Genomic DNA, 17,900 nt, shown 5'->3' with positions numbered 1-17,900 from the left:
GGCAGCAGAGCCGGACAGGCGCCTGTCCCGTGGGGCAGCGGGGCCGGGTAGCCGCGTGCTCGCCGGCCCGCCGGCCGCCGGTGGTGGTGGCAGCGCCAGCGGGGCCTGCTGATGGGGCGCCGCTCCGGCTATTGATCCCACCGCGCCGTTTGCCAGGCAGTACACTGGCGGTGCAGACCTCGGCAGCCAGTTATGGTGAGCGTGGTATCGTCCCTCCCCATCCCAGCTCACTCACTTCGGTGCGACAGGTAAGGCTTATGCTGTGCGCAGTGTCTGAGCGCTGCAATGTATTTGGCATGGCAGCGGAGTCATGGATGCAGTGCAGCATGAGCAAGCCTCTTCAAGCGTGGTCATGTACATACGGCGGACCACCCCATGTTTTGGGAAAAGTAATATCTCCGATCGACCACTGTATCAGATAGAATACGATGCGGTCATTCGCCGACTGAAAAAAAATTCGGCTTTAATTCATGTCTGGAAGTGTGTTAGGTTAGGCAGCCGTGCCACATATCGCATAGCTGTAGATAATTGAATAGTGGATCCTTTGGTATTAAAATTTGGACTTACCATGTAAAGTCGCTGACTTGCGGCAGGTCAAAGTGAGGTCAGGGATTCAGCGAGGTCAATTTCTAGGGAATCGTTCAACTTGATGAAACAACGGAGTGCTAGACGAGCCCATAAATCTCTGAGATACTTGCTTAGACAACAAAGCAATTGAGTGAACAGATTCCATTGACCTAGGGTCATTTTTGAAGGTCAGACCAAGGTCAGAGTCAATCTGTTTTTATTACTCTAGGGCTTGCTCCGTGGGGTAGTTTCTGGTGCTCATTTCGAATTTATTGATAACAGGAACCGCATTACACGTTTTCCATGGACTCTTCAAGGATCAGTTACGCCTGGTTAGTTGGGCGCCACGGTCCGATCTCTCACGGGCTAGGCCAGAACAACGTTTTGTTCGGTGGTTTTAAAAGCGGGTGACACTGGTCGGCCCCCGGTCCATCACCGGCTTACCCTGAATCGGCTCCCGGTCCATCACCGGTTTACCCTGGGTCGGCCCCTGGTCCATCACAGGCTTACCCTGGGTCAGCTCCCGGTCCATCCCCGGCCTACCCTGGGTCGGCCCCAGGCCCATCACCAGTTTACCCTGGGTCGGCCGCCGGCCCGTCACCAGTTTACTCTGGGTCGGCCCCAGGCCCATCACCAGTTTACCCTGGGTCGGCCCCTGGTCCATCACAGGCTTACCCTGGGTCAGCTCCCGGTCCATCCCCGGCCTACCCTGGGTCAGCCCCAGGTCCAGCACCGGTTTACCCTGGGTCGGCCGCCGGCCCGTCACCAGCTTACCCTGGATCGGCTCTCGGTCTATCACCGGCTTGCCCTGGGTCGGACAGTGTTGGGATTGCTCAGTAATTTGTGGAGGTGCAGCGACATGCGCCGTGCGCTTACAAAAAGCGGCTGCACTTCTTTATCTGTCCTGGTTGCCGAACTTTGCGCCAGACCCTAAAAACGCCATCGAACGGGCGGACCCATGCGCTGGGGCACGAGTTCGCCATCGAACCCATGCGCTGGGGCACGTGTGACCAGCTGCACGCATGGCCCCCGCTCCCGCCGGTTCGCTTGTTCGTTCGCTTATCCGTAGAAAGTTCAGTTTGTCTGGCGTCACTACGACGCTTACATTACAATGACGCAGGAAACGTCACGCCGGATAAAACTACTTGCATGTAAATTCCCAGAAATTGGCACCAGACAGCTGTTAAAGAAGCGCGTATCTGTTGCCGGAAACTACATGCACGCGAACGAGCTGCGAATGTGATCTGCTGTGCATAGATAATAGCTTATAGAACTCACGACGTTCGAGCCGCTGAACTTGAAGGGTTTTCCACCGTGGAAAGGGAGACTTCCCGGCTCGTGGCTCCGCCTGTAATGCTTGTGATGATTGGGATTTAATTATGTCTGAAAAAAGCATGCAGTTTGTATCGCTTCAATTGATACTTGACTACGAATAGTTTTATTCTCTTTCTCCCCATTCCCCTTTTGCCCCTTTTTAAATTTATTCACTAGGAATAGCGTTATCTTGCATGTCTGTTTATTTTGCAATGCTTTATTGATGCATCTGACATCAGAGATAAATGCTAGCTGTAGTGGGCATGCCATGCGGCGCTGCTCTTGAGCACACTCGTATGTTGGCAATGGGCTTGGATGTCGCGATTGCACAAAATGGGCTTTTCCATGCCACTATTTCCGCAGCTATAACTTATAGCCTCGCGCAGGACCGTGCACCATTATTTATGCTATCTGCATGATCGCGGGGGTCTGTGTGCCACACGAAGCACGGCGTTCCTTTTTAGCATATGATGTGTACCGCAAAGGAGGGCAGTGTTTTTTGCGCTTTTTATTTTTCATGCGCTTTTCAAAGGTCAGAATACGTTACTGACCTAAAATGACTCAGGTCAACATTTTGTTTTCAGGAACATGCTGCCTAACGTAATCTATGTCACTTTTTCATGTGCAAAACTCAAAACAGCCTTGCATGGTTTTGCTCACCATGGCATTTAAAAGGTCAAAAAGATCACTGGCGTCAAATGATCTTATAACCTTTTGTTTAGGAGAGGCATCTAGGTCCAGGTCCATCTAGGGCACTTTGGAGACCATTGCTGAGATTGACCTTGTTTGACGTTATTTGACCCGAAGATCATGGCTAGGGGGCTCAAACTCTGATCTTTGTGAGTTCAGACGCAGATCAACACACCCTGTCAAATTGGTGCCTCTAGCCCTCTTAGTTCCTGAGATCTCAGGGGGGTCAAATGGACCCCCTTCCCGAACGAAGGGTATCCAGCCGGTCATCCGGGCGCGTGTTTATTACCACGCTCTCTGCTCCTCCCACGCTTCACGAGCGAATGTAATTCCTGATTTTTCCACCTGATAGGCTGTATTACCGGCGCATTTTGAAAAACGACAAAAGCGAGCTCGCTTGATTGCACAAATAATGAACAGAACGAGAGGCCGCATGAGCGATGCCAGCTGTCGTCTTGACAGATGGCGTCTGATTTGTTTAGTACACAAGAGCTTGAAACAGCGGGACGAACCTGGATGTTAGCGAAACGAGAAAAGAGCGATTTCGGAATGACAGTTGCATATGAGAATCCACAAAGGCTCGTTTTTTGTCGCGCTTTTTACGAATTTCTAGGGTCACAGAATGCAGCCTTTGCGATCATCTCGGTATGGCCAGTACGCTCGGTATAATCATCTCGGTATGGCCCCTTGCACATTTACAGCTGAATTGCTGTAATTATTTCTCGGTCAACAGGAGCCGAATCAGTGGATGCGTTGATGGTCTTCTATTTTTCGCTACTCTGATCTCAAGTTGGTGCAAAATCTGTGGATATTGACAAGAGCCAAATTAAACATTCTGAAAAGTGTTTTACCGAAGCACTGACGGCCGCGCCCAAGTTTTGATGATCTAGGGTCTGCTCCCCTTTGGCTATTCATAGAGAACCGATCTGGAGCAGGGTTACATGTGACTGTCGATGAAAGTAATTAATAGCTCAATTTTCCACTAACCTCAAATAATTGTGATACTTTGCACAGGATGCACATTTGTTTGCTCTAGAGCAGCTTTGTTTTACGCCGAAATGGACTAAGATCGTGTTACATTGCACCCAAGTACACTTAACGTCAATGTTAGTGCAAGTTATTGTTTTTGATGGCTAGTCGATTCGGTCCTTACACGTTGCACGCCATTCAGTCACGTGGAAATGACCTCAACAAGATTGCAGTGCCGCAATAACCGTTCTCATTGCACCAGGTCTCCCTCCCTCCTCTAAATCCTCTAAATCCCGGGGATACGCAGTTGCGCGCTGTAGCAGCGAGCGCTCCGCTGACTCGGGCGCGCCGCCAGCTGCTGGCTGCCCAGAAGTTGCAGCGCCGAATAGCCCAGCGGAGGGTGCTCCCGGGGTCGGCTGCCAGCGGCCGGTCCCCTCCGGCGATGACCTCTCGTCGCCCCAGCTGGCCACCGCTCACCTCCCGCCCAATGCGCCGGCATATCTGCCAAAAACACGATGCGCTAAGAATAGAGTGCCTACGCTGGCTTCCGACGTGAACCCGCTGTCAGCGGAGATTTGACGATGCCTGGAGCGCGCAGATTCAGAGCGTGCGGTCCAGGTGGAGCAGGGCAATCAAACGCACGCGGTACTTACATACACGCGCGAAAAACTTCGCTGTCAAGGCTCAATCTACCGCCCCATCAGTCAGCAAACACATATTAGAGTTGTATCGTTTGAGATTTAAATCAGCGTATGACGTGAAAGCAGATTCAATAAATGAAATAAATAACTTGTCTCATGGTTCACCAACTACTTTTGAATATATGGCTACATATGCTATGACTCATAAGCATGCACTTGCATCACGTACTTACGACATGTGCATCACGAAACTCACGACAACCAGCAAGGATGACCTGAGGACATTAACAGGTAACTAAAACCTACGCATTATTGCATTGTTCGTACACGAGGAGAGCATAAGCCCAGACAGGAGCCCAGACCGGCTAAACAGTAACACCTCGTTGACACTCAACAACGGCTTGCACCTCGCACCTCTCTAACTCGTACATAGCTGACTCACCCGATCACTGCGCCTCACCGGGAAACTGTACCGTGCTTCCAGGGTCCCTGGTGCAAGGTGACAGCCGGCTGGTTCCAGCGAACGCTCCCGCTGCACCCGGCATGTCTGTCTCCAAATGCATGCAGGTGAGTATTTTGAACTCTGCGACTAGAGACAGCCTGGGACCGTTCGTCATCCGACCACAGCGTTTGCATACGGTTCAAGCGAGGTAAATGACTCTGGCCACTGACCCCGAACCGTGTGGTGACGACAACACGACAGCGATGACCTGATTCCCGTTTGCTTCCGCGTGGTCGCTTTAGTCCAAGCGGTGCGTGACCAAATATGACGCAGCTGAACGCCTGGCCCTGCAAGCCTGCCATCGTATTGCTGTCCACAGGCTCCGCTTGTGTGCAGCCCTCCGAGACCGGCTTTGTTCGTGCCATTGCATGTGGCCCATATTGATCTCCCATGCACGGCTGCCTTATGCCACCAGTATCAAATTCCTGGTTAGCTCGACTCTGTGCAGCGTACCCCATGACCTGCTCTACCCGGCCGGTCGCCACTCCATGGCTCGGATGCTGCTCACTTCCACCGCCGCCAGACTATGGCAGGCCGGTGAGATAGATCAAGGCCAATCACTCGAGAACACCTCAGCGCGTGCCTTGTCGTCAGATGACTTGTGTGTGGAGGATGAAGTGCACGCAGACTTCCTTCGCCGAGTTGGGTGTAGGTGTGACGGGAACCGTGCGAACAAAAGCTTGCGCTATGTCGTCCCGGCCTAAGAAAACCGTCAGACGTTTGCATCTCGCTGGCGCTCAGCTGACTGCAACATCCTGGGGGGACCGTTGCATTAGTACTCCGTTCTACGCCATTGTCTTGTTGTTTACGCACGCCATGGCCTCGCCATGATGGCACGCGCTAAGAGATGCATGCTTTTTATGAGCTATTTGTCACAGGTGTGCTGGCTGGCTGGCAGAGGCAGGTTAACTGCCGCTGCCTCCTTCGAGCAGATGGATGTGCACTCAAACGTGGGCCGTGACCGCGGGCCGCGGGCCAAACACGCGCCTGGCATGCAGCGCCAGTATCGAGGCTCCAGTGGGATGCGCCACGGCCGAGTCAGGCGAAGAGTCAACGGCTTTGACTGGGCTATAGAGATGTACGAGTAACAAAAGTTGCATCGCGCAACGTGTTGAAGGCTAAAGGATCATGCTAGTGACGTTTTTGTTGCGAAAGAGCCGCGGGGCGGCAGCAAAGCTTTCAAGAATTGTGAGTGGACTGTATGTTCCAGTGACCCGACCCTGCCCTGCCCTACTTCACGTTTAAGACAACCTTACAGCTCCATAATCCATCAGGATAAAATGGTGTCGTTTTGCTCAGCATGTGATGGTAAGCTCAGCATGACCTGTGGTACTTGGCAACAGACAAAACACAAGCAAGTCATATAAAAGCCTGTGGGCGAAAGAAATAACTGAAAGAGCAACTCGGAGCTGATGCTCAAACGCTACTCTTGAACAAGATTGAGATCGTAAGCCGAGAGGCCCTTCCCTAACCTTAATAAATTGTGTTTGTACTTGGTCGTCCTGCCGTGGCCCAGCCCGGGCGCCACGCTCTCTAGAAGGTAATGTGTTAAGAACCACCGTTGCAGGCTCATGAAGTTTCCAGGAACAATTCGCGCAATTCTTTAGAAGCTGTACTGTAAAGATCAACAATAGTTGCCAGCAAGACGCGTTAATAAGTGGTCTGCCCAGCGATGCTGCGAATCACCGTGGTTTTACCGACATTTGATTTTCATGGAAAAACAATTATCAAGCTGAAAAAGATCGGAACAAGTGTCCAAACTGAGTCCAGATCGTTCCGACGCTGCGTCGCAGCAACACAAAACACATTTCTGACAGAGAAGAAAACAGACAATCAGTGCGTTCACAAAAGCGAAGGTCAATGTCTGCAGACGGTCACGCTCTATCGAGTGCAAACCATTTGTCCAACGGTTTTTTCTTAACAATCGGTGTCGGGCCTCAGAAGTGAGTAGATGAACTTGCCGGTTGCAACTCACCAATGGATCTGAAACGTATTTGACACGTAGTAGGTGTGCCAGCACTCGTTCGCAAAGGGCCACTGCCAGCTTTTTCCAACACATACCGAACACAAGATGCTCTGTTTAAAACCGGGACAGATTAGACCATACAAACCATACCGGCGATCATTCCTGTTTAGCTCGACAAACATCCGTTCCCTTAATCGGGAATTAGTGCAAACTCATCCGTTTGAGGTATAAAAACTTCAAGCAACGTTATATTCATGAATTGCTGCGCTTTATGAGAAAACCTACGCCTACCGAGCACTAGTGAAGGGTAGCATTGCAAGATATTGATCGGGCCAATTTGTATCGGTTGCGGAAGTGTCTAGTGTCATAAGCTCACTTTTTGGCATCATTTACGAGATGAAACACTGAGAAAGTTCACATTCATTACCACCTCACTTGCACTGCGTGCTGCGTGCACTGCTCAGTTGTTAAATGGTGCAGACAACTTTGTCAAGTAGGCTGGCAAATATTACAAGGGCTGTGATTATAAGCATTTGTCATTGCAAGGGCAATGGCATTGTTCCGAATAATAACTACAGTGTAGTGTAGTAGTAATAGCGCGTATAGCGCTTAGCGTGATACTAGCTAATTACGAAGGTTGCGTGAGACACCGATAATTACATGAAATGCCTAGCTTTGCCATGTGAAATGCCACACTACGCCAAACACCCACGGCATACCCATCTTGAACATCCCGAATCCTATCACGAAGGCACCGTAAGCAGACTGACAGAAGAGCCAAGACTGCAAACAGAGAGAATGTAGCTTCAGATAGTTGAGTCTGCTGGAGTTTGTTCCAAAAATATTGCCGTTCGGCGGCTGTACATGGTAGCAGATGGTGCTGCTCTATATGCTATTTTGCGATGTTTATCTTTGCAATGTTTACATTTTGTCCATAAGCCTAGGCGCCCAAAAATCGCTTCCGATGTCGCTGAGACCAATCTTTAGGATCTAAAGCAAAGCTTGCAATCAGAGTCAGATGCCGACGCCCGCTTCTGCGGCCGCCGAAGACCGCGCGGCGTCGCCTCCCGCAGCGAGTTCCACGCGGTGGCCGGTGAACGAACGAAAAACCGGCCACGCCTATCGGGAAGTGGTACTTACGTGGTAATACTTACGTAGTGGAACGCTTCATGAAATCAAATCGTGAGTGCGGGAGGTAATCTGGGTCGTGCATTTCACGTGGCCAATTGTTATTTGACGCTCGGAACGGATTGCCGTTTATATCGCCACGAACGCTTAATGTGATGGTGGAATATCTGCTCTTCGTTTTGCTGAAACTGCTAATCCATTCAGAGGTTCAAACTCACCTCGTTCAGCTGCAGCATACGGCCTGGTCTAACCCTCGACGGTACGCACTGATTTTAATGGGCTTTCGCAAGCCATCCCACCTGCGCCGCCCGCCAACTGGCATCAGCTGCAGTGACTAACGGCACGCGGTTCTGCAAAGGTCACAATGCTTGGCGGCGGTGTTTCTGCTTTAAATGTTGCGAACACGGATGTTCAAAACTGCAAAACTTTTTTGTCACCATACATATCGTTAGCGGGGAAGGCGGACACCGATACCAGCGGCATCCAGCAGTTAACGATGACACTTAACTCTAAATCTCCAGTAGCACGTATAGTAACCAAAGAGATCGATATATATATATATATATATATATATATATATATATATATATATATATATATATATATATATGGCTATTATTTAAAAAATGTGCCTTTAGGATATGCTCCAATTGGACTACGCTTTGTTTCCTTTGGTCGCATGTTAATCCTACTACAACTGAGTTAATGCCAGGGGTATTGCACGATATGGGGCGCCCGCATGTACCGTGCAGCTTACAGCAGCTGCATCATTATAGCCAAGTATGTAGCATAGAAACTAACAGGAAATTAGCATGGACACGAGCATGATATCGAGCAACAACTGTCTTAACTGTCAACTGTCAACAACTGTCACACCAACAAACAGGCCCTTGGTGCACCTGAAGTGGCGCGGTCAGGATATATTCCGTCCTTTCTTGGCGTACATGACGTCAACAGAAATGCTCATTTGTGATTGGTACAGCAGGCGGCGTAAGCCACTTGGCCAATAGTTCACATTACTAAAAGGTTGGACATGTTCGACACTAGATTACATGCTATGCCACACATATACTAAGCATGTGTGCAGCCTTGTTACGAATTGAGCATCCTAGAGCTTCGAAAAGATCCACAGTGCTGAAGGGCATAGCGAAGAGTTGGAAGCCATAGAATGACGTTTCATGAAATTCGTGTGGTAGCGGCCTCATACTTGTTTGTGTCTCCCTAATCAGAGAGTTTAAAGCCCTCATAAAATTTATTACAAAGACGTCTTGCCTGTGAGTGTATTGTGATCATTACATATCACACACTTTGCAAACGTTACGCCAATAGAAAGCATTAGTTTTACAAGTTGTGAGCTGTTTAGAAGCATTTCGAGGAAATAGGCCTTGCTGATAAAGCTCTATGTGCCCGACCTAACCATGGGTAAAAAGTACAAAAGGAAGTCACAGTTCTTTTAAGGCATGTGATTTATGAACAAGCGCGCGGGCGTTATGTAAGTGAAGCCCACTTAAACAGTGGTATCAAAGCACATATACTATCTTTGCCTACGTTTTACTACCATGTACACCGCAGTAATCAAGTGGTGTGAGGGAATAAAAGTATTGAAGTACGGATGGCTATTCGCGCAAACCCACTACTTCGTTATTGACACTGGCTCAAGGAAAGTACGACTGCATGGAAGTGGTATAGTTTATTTAAGGTCGATATTGTACATGTTTTTATGAGTCCTGCATTGAACTATGCGACTCACTTGTTCCAGAGGCATCTCAGTGGTTGAATTTTGTTTCCTTGCGTTTGTGAATAAAAGAATATGTGATAATAGTGGAAACTGCATGACAAATACTGAGTGGAAACGTTAAACTGCAGGGTTTAATAAATCCTTGTATGTGTTATACACAAATGCCTGCGCTGTAATCTGCATGACCTATCCCACTGATTTCGCTAGGTCGCAGCAACAGTCCACAAGACTGGCATACGCTGGACCAACTGGGGCTGCGCGCATGTCGGCTCTGACTCCTGTTTGACGCTCACCTCGTCTGCCGACCTCCCAACGTTTTCGAAGCCCGCCCACATTTTCCACGACAAACGAAATCACACTACACTACACCCTACCCTACAACACCCGCATGGGTTCCTGCGTGTTATGCATGCATGCTGAGGGACTTGACTGCAATTGGCATGCCCACCTCGTCAGTCACTATAAATAGTGCATATAACGCTAAGCAAGCGAAGCAAGCGCTTGCGCGCTTGCTTCATGCGCTGGTGCAAAATTCGGAAATTTTCATTGCGTATCTTTTGCAGTTGGAATCACGGTTCTAGGTGTCCTGGTTGCGAAATATTGCGTACTGTAAAAAGGTTCGGTCGCAGGCCGCGCACGGTGCCGGCGGTCTCTGGCGGCCGACGGCAGGAGAAAGCGCATTTCGCCGCGCTCTCTGCAACACAGCCGAATCTACACCATGCAAAAAGCGAATGGTCGTGGGGTGTGGCCATTAATTTTTGCCCCTTCCATCAACTGTCAGCATTTGGAATGGTGGCAGCACGTGCTGCCGTTGTATTAAACAGCATTGCATTGCATCGGAGAGTAAAAAACGGCCGGTAATATTTCTGGCTCGTTCACGCCTGACACGCAGGATGTGCGATATGACAATTCATGCAACGTCTTTGTGTATTCCACTTGGTATGAATACTGGAAAAGAGCAAAAGCGATGATCGCAGCATGCCAGTCTCGTGCTCCGGGAGAACGAACAAAGTCGAAAGCCCGCCGCGCAAACAGCCATATTAACCCTTAACGCCTAGGGCGTACGCCGGGAGCCAGGGCAGCAACTTCCCGCCGTCGCGGCGAGAAAGCCGTCGTGCAACCATTTAGTGCACGCTCATTTGCGGGCGACATTTTTTAAAATGTGATCAACAAAAGGGTGCATCAGAGACAGCACGAATCGGCCAACACGCTGATGTAGTTTTCAACGCTATATCACGCATAGTTTTGACGGTAGCGGCTTGTATTGGGCGCCGGTTTTAAAACTCGGCCCGTTGCAACTTGCAATGCGATTTGCAGCGTGACGATGCGTCGCAGAAACTCACGAACCACATTGAAAATGTAGCCGCCTCCAGTTTAAATGTTGGTTAACAAAATTCAGGCCCCTACCTTGTTTCCGTGCCGAGATATAACGGAAACCTAACAACGTGTCAAAAACGGCCGAAATGTGACTGTGGATATGTGAAATGTGACTGTGTGAAAACTGCATGTGGACGTGGCACGTGTCACGTGGCGGAAAAATTACCAGATTGCAATGGCCCATTCCATGCTCTATAACACTGTGCAAGTTGCATGTCGTTGCGATCCATGGTTGCCAAGATACGGCCCCGGAAAGCGAAGCGTGTCGGGCCGTCGGCCGGAATCGCTAAATTGGCGTCGGCCGTGTTAAGCCTGTGGGGATTTTTGCGCTCGTGTTTCGCTCAGCACGCGCTCATTTTTGCGAAATGCATAATTTTCACACGACTCTGTCACGCGCCGCAAGCGGGCCTTGGTCGTGTGCAAATTTCATGGAAAAATTATGGACCGTTTAGCCTGCAAATGATCTAACTCAAATGGCGGACACACACACACACACACACACACACACACACACACACACACACACACACACACACACACACACACACACACACACACACACACACACACACACACACACACACACACACACACACACACACACACACACACACACACACACACACATCTGGCGCCGTGTTTGCCGTTTATGCTGTATCAAACGCTGGCACTGACACTGCATGCTTTGATGTTCTCCAGTAATACTGCGCCTGATTTTCTGCATGGTCATCCTCCCAATAGTGTCTGCTTCCAGTGCTGTATCTGAAGGCTGTCTCCACCCAGCGCCGTTTCCGGCGTTTTGTCGCCTGTGAGTCATGTATACACACCTCTGACGCTGTGGGCCTCACGCTGATGCTCCGAGCGCAGTCTGCGATACAACTGACGTGGCTGACGTCCGTGTTAACCCAGAGCTGCACCTAACGTTGCACTGCGTCTCAAAAGTTCCCTTCCGACGCTGTGTGTGGTCATGGGGCTCGTCCCAGCGCTCTGCAAGACGCCGTGTCTGTTGCAGCACCTGCCGGGCACGCTGTGGCGCTGGCGATTCTCGCTGCTGTTCGCCGCTCTGCTCAGTCTGGTGGCGTTAGGCTACCTGCAGACCTCCTCGGACCTGGTGCGCCTCGCGCGCCGGCCCTCCTGGCTCGACCCCGCCCGTCACCGCTCCGAGGGGGTCGAGCTGCCTCGCACCCCAGAAGTGTGGGATGAGCGACCCGCCCACGTCAGGGCGAGCCGTGCGGCGGCGCCACTGGACGTCCGGCCAGATGGCGGCGGCGGCGGCCGGCGCGAGCGCCGCGCACCGCTGGTGCCAGCGCGCCGTGTGGTGCACCTGGACCTGAAGGGCGCACCACCGACCGCGGCGTACCTGACCCGTCTGCTGCCGCTGATTCGGCGGCTCGGCGGCACGGGTCTGCTCCTCGAGTGGGAGGACATGTTCCCGTTCTCAGGAGCGCTGCGTCCGGCGGCGGCGCGTAACCACTACAGCCGCGCCGAGGTGCGCCGCATCCTGGCCGAGGCGCGCCGCCAGGGCCTGCAGGTGATCCCGCTCGTGCAGACATTCGGCCACTTGGAGCTGTTCCTCAAGCTGGAGCCGTTCGCGCACCTGCGCGAGACGCCCGCCCAGCCGGCCGCCCTCTGCCCGTCGCGCAACGAGTCTTTCCGCCTGGTGCAGAAGATCGTCGACCAAGTGATGGAGATGCATCGGGGCACGCCGTTCCTGCACATCGGCTGCGACGAGGTCTACCACATGGGCGTCTGCGAGCTCTGCCGCACGCAGATGCGCGACGACCTGTACCTGGAGCACGTCACGCGCGTGGCGCGCTACGTGCGCGAGCGGTACAACGCGCGGCCGCTCATCTGGGACGACATGATGCGTCATATCCCGGGCGATGTGCTCCGCCGCTCTGGCATCGCCGAACTAGTTGAGCCGATGGTCTGGGTGTACGCCGAGGACGTGTACCGCTTCGTCGGGCCGAACGTGTACGACGCGTTCGCGGAGGTGTTTCCGCACGTGTGGGGCGCGAGCGCGTACAAGGGCGCGTTCGGCGAGACGCTGACCGTGCCGCCCATCACCCGTCACCTGGACAACACGCTCAACTGGCTGGACGTCATGCGCCGCGAGGGCCCCAAGTTCTCCGAGGGCTTCCGCGGCCTGGTGCTGACCGGCTGGCAGCGCTACGACCACATGGCCGTGCTGTGCGAGCTGCTGCCGGCGGCCATACCGTCGCTGGCCGTCAGCCTGGTGGCCGCCTCGCACGGCTTTTTCAACAGCTCGCTGCAGGACCTGCTGTACAACACACTCGGCTGCCCCAGCGCGCCGCACGAGCTGCTGTCCAGCTTGGCCACCGACCCGCAAGGCTCGTACGCCTTCTCCGCGTGCGACTTCCCTGGCAGCGAGTTCTTCAAGTTCACGGGCCAGCTGGAGTCGGCCGTGGCGCAGGCCGAAGAGTTCTTTGCCACTGCCACTCAGCGCAAGGGGTGGTTGACCGAGTACAATATCAACCGCAACTACACCAACCCATTCCGCGTGGACGAGGTGCTCGAGATGTTCTACAGCGTGCAGTACACGATGAAGTCGGCCGTAAGCTCCGCGCGTGACGCGCTGCAGGACGTGGTGGACCGTTATACGGTGGCCGAGTGGGTGGAGCAGCACGTGCTGCCGTGGCTGCGCCGGCTGGAGACGCTGCGCGCGCAGGGCGAGGCGCTGAAGCGGCGCGCCGTCTGGCCTCGTCGGCCGCTGCCCATGCTGCAGGCGCTGGCCCAGTACGGGCTGAACGTGAGCGAGGCGGCCGCTCCCCGGCGGCCTGGCGCCCCTCGGAACTGGGCGCAGCGGCGCCGGGACCGGGCCGAGCGGCTGCCGTAGCCTGGCGTGTAGCGGCGCCGGGGCCACAGGCGAGCGAGGCAGCTGCCGGGATCGGTGAGGGTCCTGTGGGAGGGGGGGGGGGGGGGGGGGGGGGGGCAGGAGAAGCAGCTTTGTGAAAGCGATGAGGCTGCAGGCGAGCAAGGCAGCTGCTGGAATCGGTGATGGGCCGCGAGGCGCATGGTCTGGAGCTCTGCAGCGATGTCGGTGCCGCAGGCGAGCGAAGCAGCTGCCGTGGAGCGGCAATGAGCAGTGTGGGGTTCGCGAGGGGCAGGGAACGAAGCTGGACGGCGGCGGGCGCCAGTGTGCCGGTATAAAACCCTGACTGACCAGACGGCTTGCGTTTAGCCGGGGCTAATCATGACTCGGTTGCTGGCAGACAAGTCAGCATTTCGGACATAACAAAACGAAGATCCTGTAGTATTAGGCACTGGCCTGGTGCTAAGTGGTACAATAACGCGTAGCTCGAGCTCAATTCCCAAGAACTAGAGCTCAAAGCCCACTGCATGCAGACGCAGCCGGGCTTTGGCTGCCGGAAGACACCGAATCGGGTGTTCAGCTTGGGCAATTAGTTTGCTGCCAGCAGTGGCGGCGCTCGGATCCGTACTTTTCCATTTACCTACTGAGTGCGCGCAATCCGGACCGGTCCGCACCGTGAATGCTGTTATAGTGTAAAGATCGCTGCGTGCCTTTGCCTCGGACGCCTCGACTGCGCGACGCGCCGAACAGACCCGATCGGTCAGCCGAGTCGTATCGATTCCGGCTGGGGTCGCACCTGCCGGGAGCTTTGACCTTGCCTGACCTTGCCGCTTGGCGCTTCGTGCCTGCTCGAGTGATGTTTTGTGTGCATCGGGTCAATGCTACGGATAAGTCAGTCCGGCCACCACGGACAGCGATTGGTGACTCCGTAACGCCGTGATGCCGCGTGCCTTTAGCTGTGTTTTGATCAGTGGTGTAACTCATTTCGCCGTGGAACTAGCGTTCTTAAGCGGAGAGTGGCGTGCTTTCGTAATGTTGGCCGTACGATGCGGGTGAGGAGCGCAAGGGCCGGTCAGGCGCAGCACGCTGCATACCTGGCTGCACGTGATGCACCCGGATCTGACCTCCCGCTTTCGCTTGAATGGACTTAGCTTGGATCCGGGTGGAAACGGAAACGACGCTGGAATCAATCAGATTTGTGTTAAAAATCATACCAGATGGAATGTAAGGGAATTTTGCAACGCCTGTCAAAATTTCAACATTACAGGATTTCCGGGGTCGAAGATATTGAAGAGTGGCGGTGGTGTCATATTATCGTTGTGGACTCATACTGAGCCGGCCGCTCCTGAGATATCCCGCCCTCGTAAAGCTGTTTTGTGTTTCGTACCCATGTTAATGCTGTTCCTCGTTCGTTTTTGTTTTTGTCTTTGTTTTGTCGCAACATATACACGTTTCTATCGTTTGGTAACAAGAATAAAATAGCATACCAATGTGCGAGGAACTGGTGTGCTGTTGCATTCATATACTCGAAATACAAGCCTGCTCTTGTAACACACTTTGTGTACGCAAGAATGCGGACATGTTGCATATTCAGCAAACTGGCAGCCTTTGGGAGCAACACAAGAAGTTTCGACCATGACGTGCACATCTGTCACCGGTATACATCTACCTATCAACATAATTGGTATGGTCGACATCAGGCACACACACAAACCCAACAGGTGAACCAGGGTGGCACCGTGTCATGCGGCGGCCGTGCCTGTCATGGTCTGCTGACTCGGCTCGCCTGGCTGCAGCGTTCTGGTGCTGTGACGCGCATCGACTGGGCGGGGTTCGGCGATGACTCACGCCGACCTCACGGACGCGACATCGACCCTTCCACGCTGAACGTCTCCGACGTCGATCGACCTGACCCCGTCGCCTCGGGCAACGCCCCAAACAGAGGCCCGCCTGGTCGGCATGGCGCGTAATCGGCGCCGGGTCGGAAGGGCGCAACAAGCGCGCGGCGACGCCCGCTCCCGCGCCACCTGTTGTGCGGGCCTGGGTCACGGCGCGAGGGTCCGATGACCGGCGAAGGACGCTGCAGACTGGTGACGACGAGCACAGCTGCGAAGGCAACATTGCGAGTGCCTGCGGAAGGGAGCGAGTGATGCGGCAGTGATTGAGGAGGCGGACTCCTGCGAGAATCTAAAGAGGACAAGTGAGTGGTGCGGCGCCGGAGCAGGCCGAAGGGTTCTCAGCAGTTGCGTGCTATTACGGTCGGACGGAGTTGATGTGTACCAGCAGTGGACGGGCTAGGCCGGAGCAAATACTGGTTGCGATCTGTGCCGGAGAAGGCCAGGCTAAGCAGACGCGAGAACCGGACACGGCCGATCCTCGTCCACCGGGAACGAGGACAGCCGCGCGGACCGTCGTGCTGCATCAGGCGACCGAAGCACGCTCCGAGCGGCACTCTATCACCGCGATGTCCGACTGCGGTGACACTCTGGTGTACCTCCACCCGGGCCCGAACGACACGCTCACGCTGCGGGCCGAGGTGGTGCGCTGTGCCGACACGCACTACGTCGTGGCAGGCTTTCTCGCGCTCTTCAGCGCGGCCGGGTTCGTGCTGAACGCTCTGCTGGCGGCGGCGGTGGCCAGCAGCGGCACGCTGCTCCGACAGCCGCAACCAGCGCTGCTCCTGTCGCTGGCGGCGGCGCACCTGCTCGAGGCTGCGCTCAGCCTGCCGCTGGGCGCCGCGTTCGCCGCGCGCGAGCACTGGCCGCTGGGTGAGACCGCCTGCCGGCTGGACGCGGCCGCCAGCGAGGCGGCGCTGGTCGTCACCAGCCTGAGCGTGCTGCTGCTGTGGCTGGAGCGGGCGCTGCTGCTGGGCGGCCGGCGGCGCGGCGGCGGCTGGCTGACGGCGCGCCGGTGGCGGCTGGCCGCGGCGCTGAGCTGGGCGGCCGCTGCCGTTATGACGGTCAGCCTGCTGGCCGGCCAGCCGCCCGTCTATCCGCACCAGGGCCGCTGCGGCTGCAACGTCATCGGCGCCGGCGGTGGCGCAGTCTACGGCCCGCTGGTGCTGGCGCTTGGCCACCTGCTGCCTTGTGCCGCCATGGCCGCCTGCCTGCTGCAGGTGGCGTTAGTGCTGCGTCGTGAGAGACGCTACCAGCGCCGGGCCAGGGTGAAGCGCTCCCTCGTCCGCTCTCAGCTGAGGCTGTTTGTGACACCGCACCTGAAGCCAGAGCAGGGCCGGACGGTGACGGCACTGGTCTTGCTGCTGCTCTACTGCTGCCTCTGCCTGCCGCAGGTGCTGACCGTCCACATAGGGCAGACTTTCAAGCACCTTAACCTCTCGGCGGTGGTGGAACATCGGTGGGACGATAGCGAACGGGGAAACGGCTCTCATTGGAGCAAGTTGTCCACCTCCAGCGTGTCAAACATCATAGACGACCTCCCCATGCCGATGGTGCCCATGAACGGCCTACATGAGCCCATCTTCATGTGGCTGCGCTACACGTTTCTCGTGCTGTTCCCGGCCGCCGTGTTTGTCTGCCAGGGTGAGATCCACCGCAAGACTGAGCGGTTGCTGTGCTGCTGGCGGGCCGGGCGGCTGGACGACAGCAGCACGACGAGGCTGCTGTCGTCGGTCGTGCGCCGCCCGCGGCCGCATCGGCCCGATGGCCGTCGTGTGGTCGGCTTGTGCACGCCGGTCCTCTTCTCCAGCGAGCTGGGGCTCCAGCTGCGGCGGCCGGGCCGTCCCGCACGCCGCTCTTGGCTCCGGAAGTTGGGCCGCCTGTTGCGTGTCACTCGAACGGACGACCGGCCCCGGCTGCTCCTCAGTCTGTGCGACATCACAGAGCTGGAGGCGAACGCCGGCGCTGCAGTGGACGTGACGCTTCCGGCACGGAGCGGCGGCCACGAGGGGCGGAGGGACCGGCCCAACTCAGCGCCTCCACCCGGAACTGACTCGGGGGTTGATAGTGACTGTCCCGACATGGAGGTGACGAGTTTAAACCCGGAGGGCGAAATGGAGAGGCCACGAAGAGCAAACAGGAAGAAAGTGCGGTTTACGAGGAACTTGCTGAGGGTAAGCCGTCCTCCCGATCCGAACGATCGTACACGCAGGCGCACGCGTTTCGCGGGGGCCACCGGTTTCTCCAAGCCGCCACCTGCCGGCACAGAATCGCACGACA

General features: G+C 54.9%; 1 protein-coding gene across 1 annotated transcript; it reads left to right on the top strand.

The window, feature by feature from the left end:
* Positions 1 to 4,351: 4,351 nt before the first annotated feature.
* LOC119111634 (hexosaminidase D) lies at positions 4,352 to 13,749 on the top strand. The gene is made up of 4 exons (XM_037235442.1): positions 4,352 to 4,472; positions 4,666 to 4,748; positions 11,905 to 12,108; positions 12,184 to 13,749. Exons 1-4 carry the CDS (start codon positions 4,364 to 4,366, stop codon positions 13,747 to 13,749), a joined length of 1,962 nt encoding a protein of 653 aa, XP_037091337.1. The 5' UTR covers positions 4,352 to 4,363.
* Positions 13,750 to 17,900: the final 4,151 nt, after the last annotated feature.

This window comes from Pollicipes pollicipes, unplaced genomic scaffold, assembly GCF_011947565.3.
Source record: "Pollicipes pollicipes isolate AB1234 unplaced genomic scaffold, Ppol_2.1 Scaffold_7261;HRSCAF=8764_pilon_pilon_pilon, whole genome shotgun sequence".
Classification (NCBI taxonomy): domain Eukaryota; kingdom Metazoa; phylum Arthropoda; class Thecostraca; order Pollicipedomorpha; family Pollicipedidae; genus Pollicipes; species Pollicipes pollicipes.
Note: the sequence above shows the minus strand (reverse complement) of the source record. Positions and strands in the feature narration are given on the sequence as shown.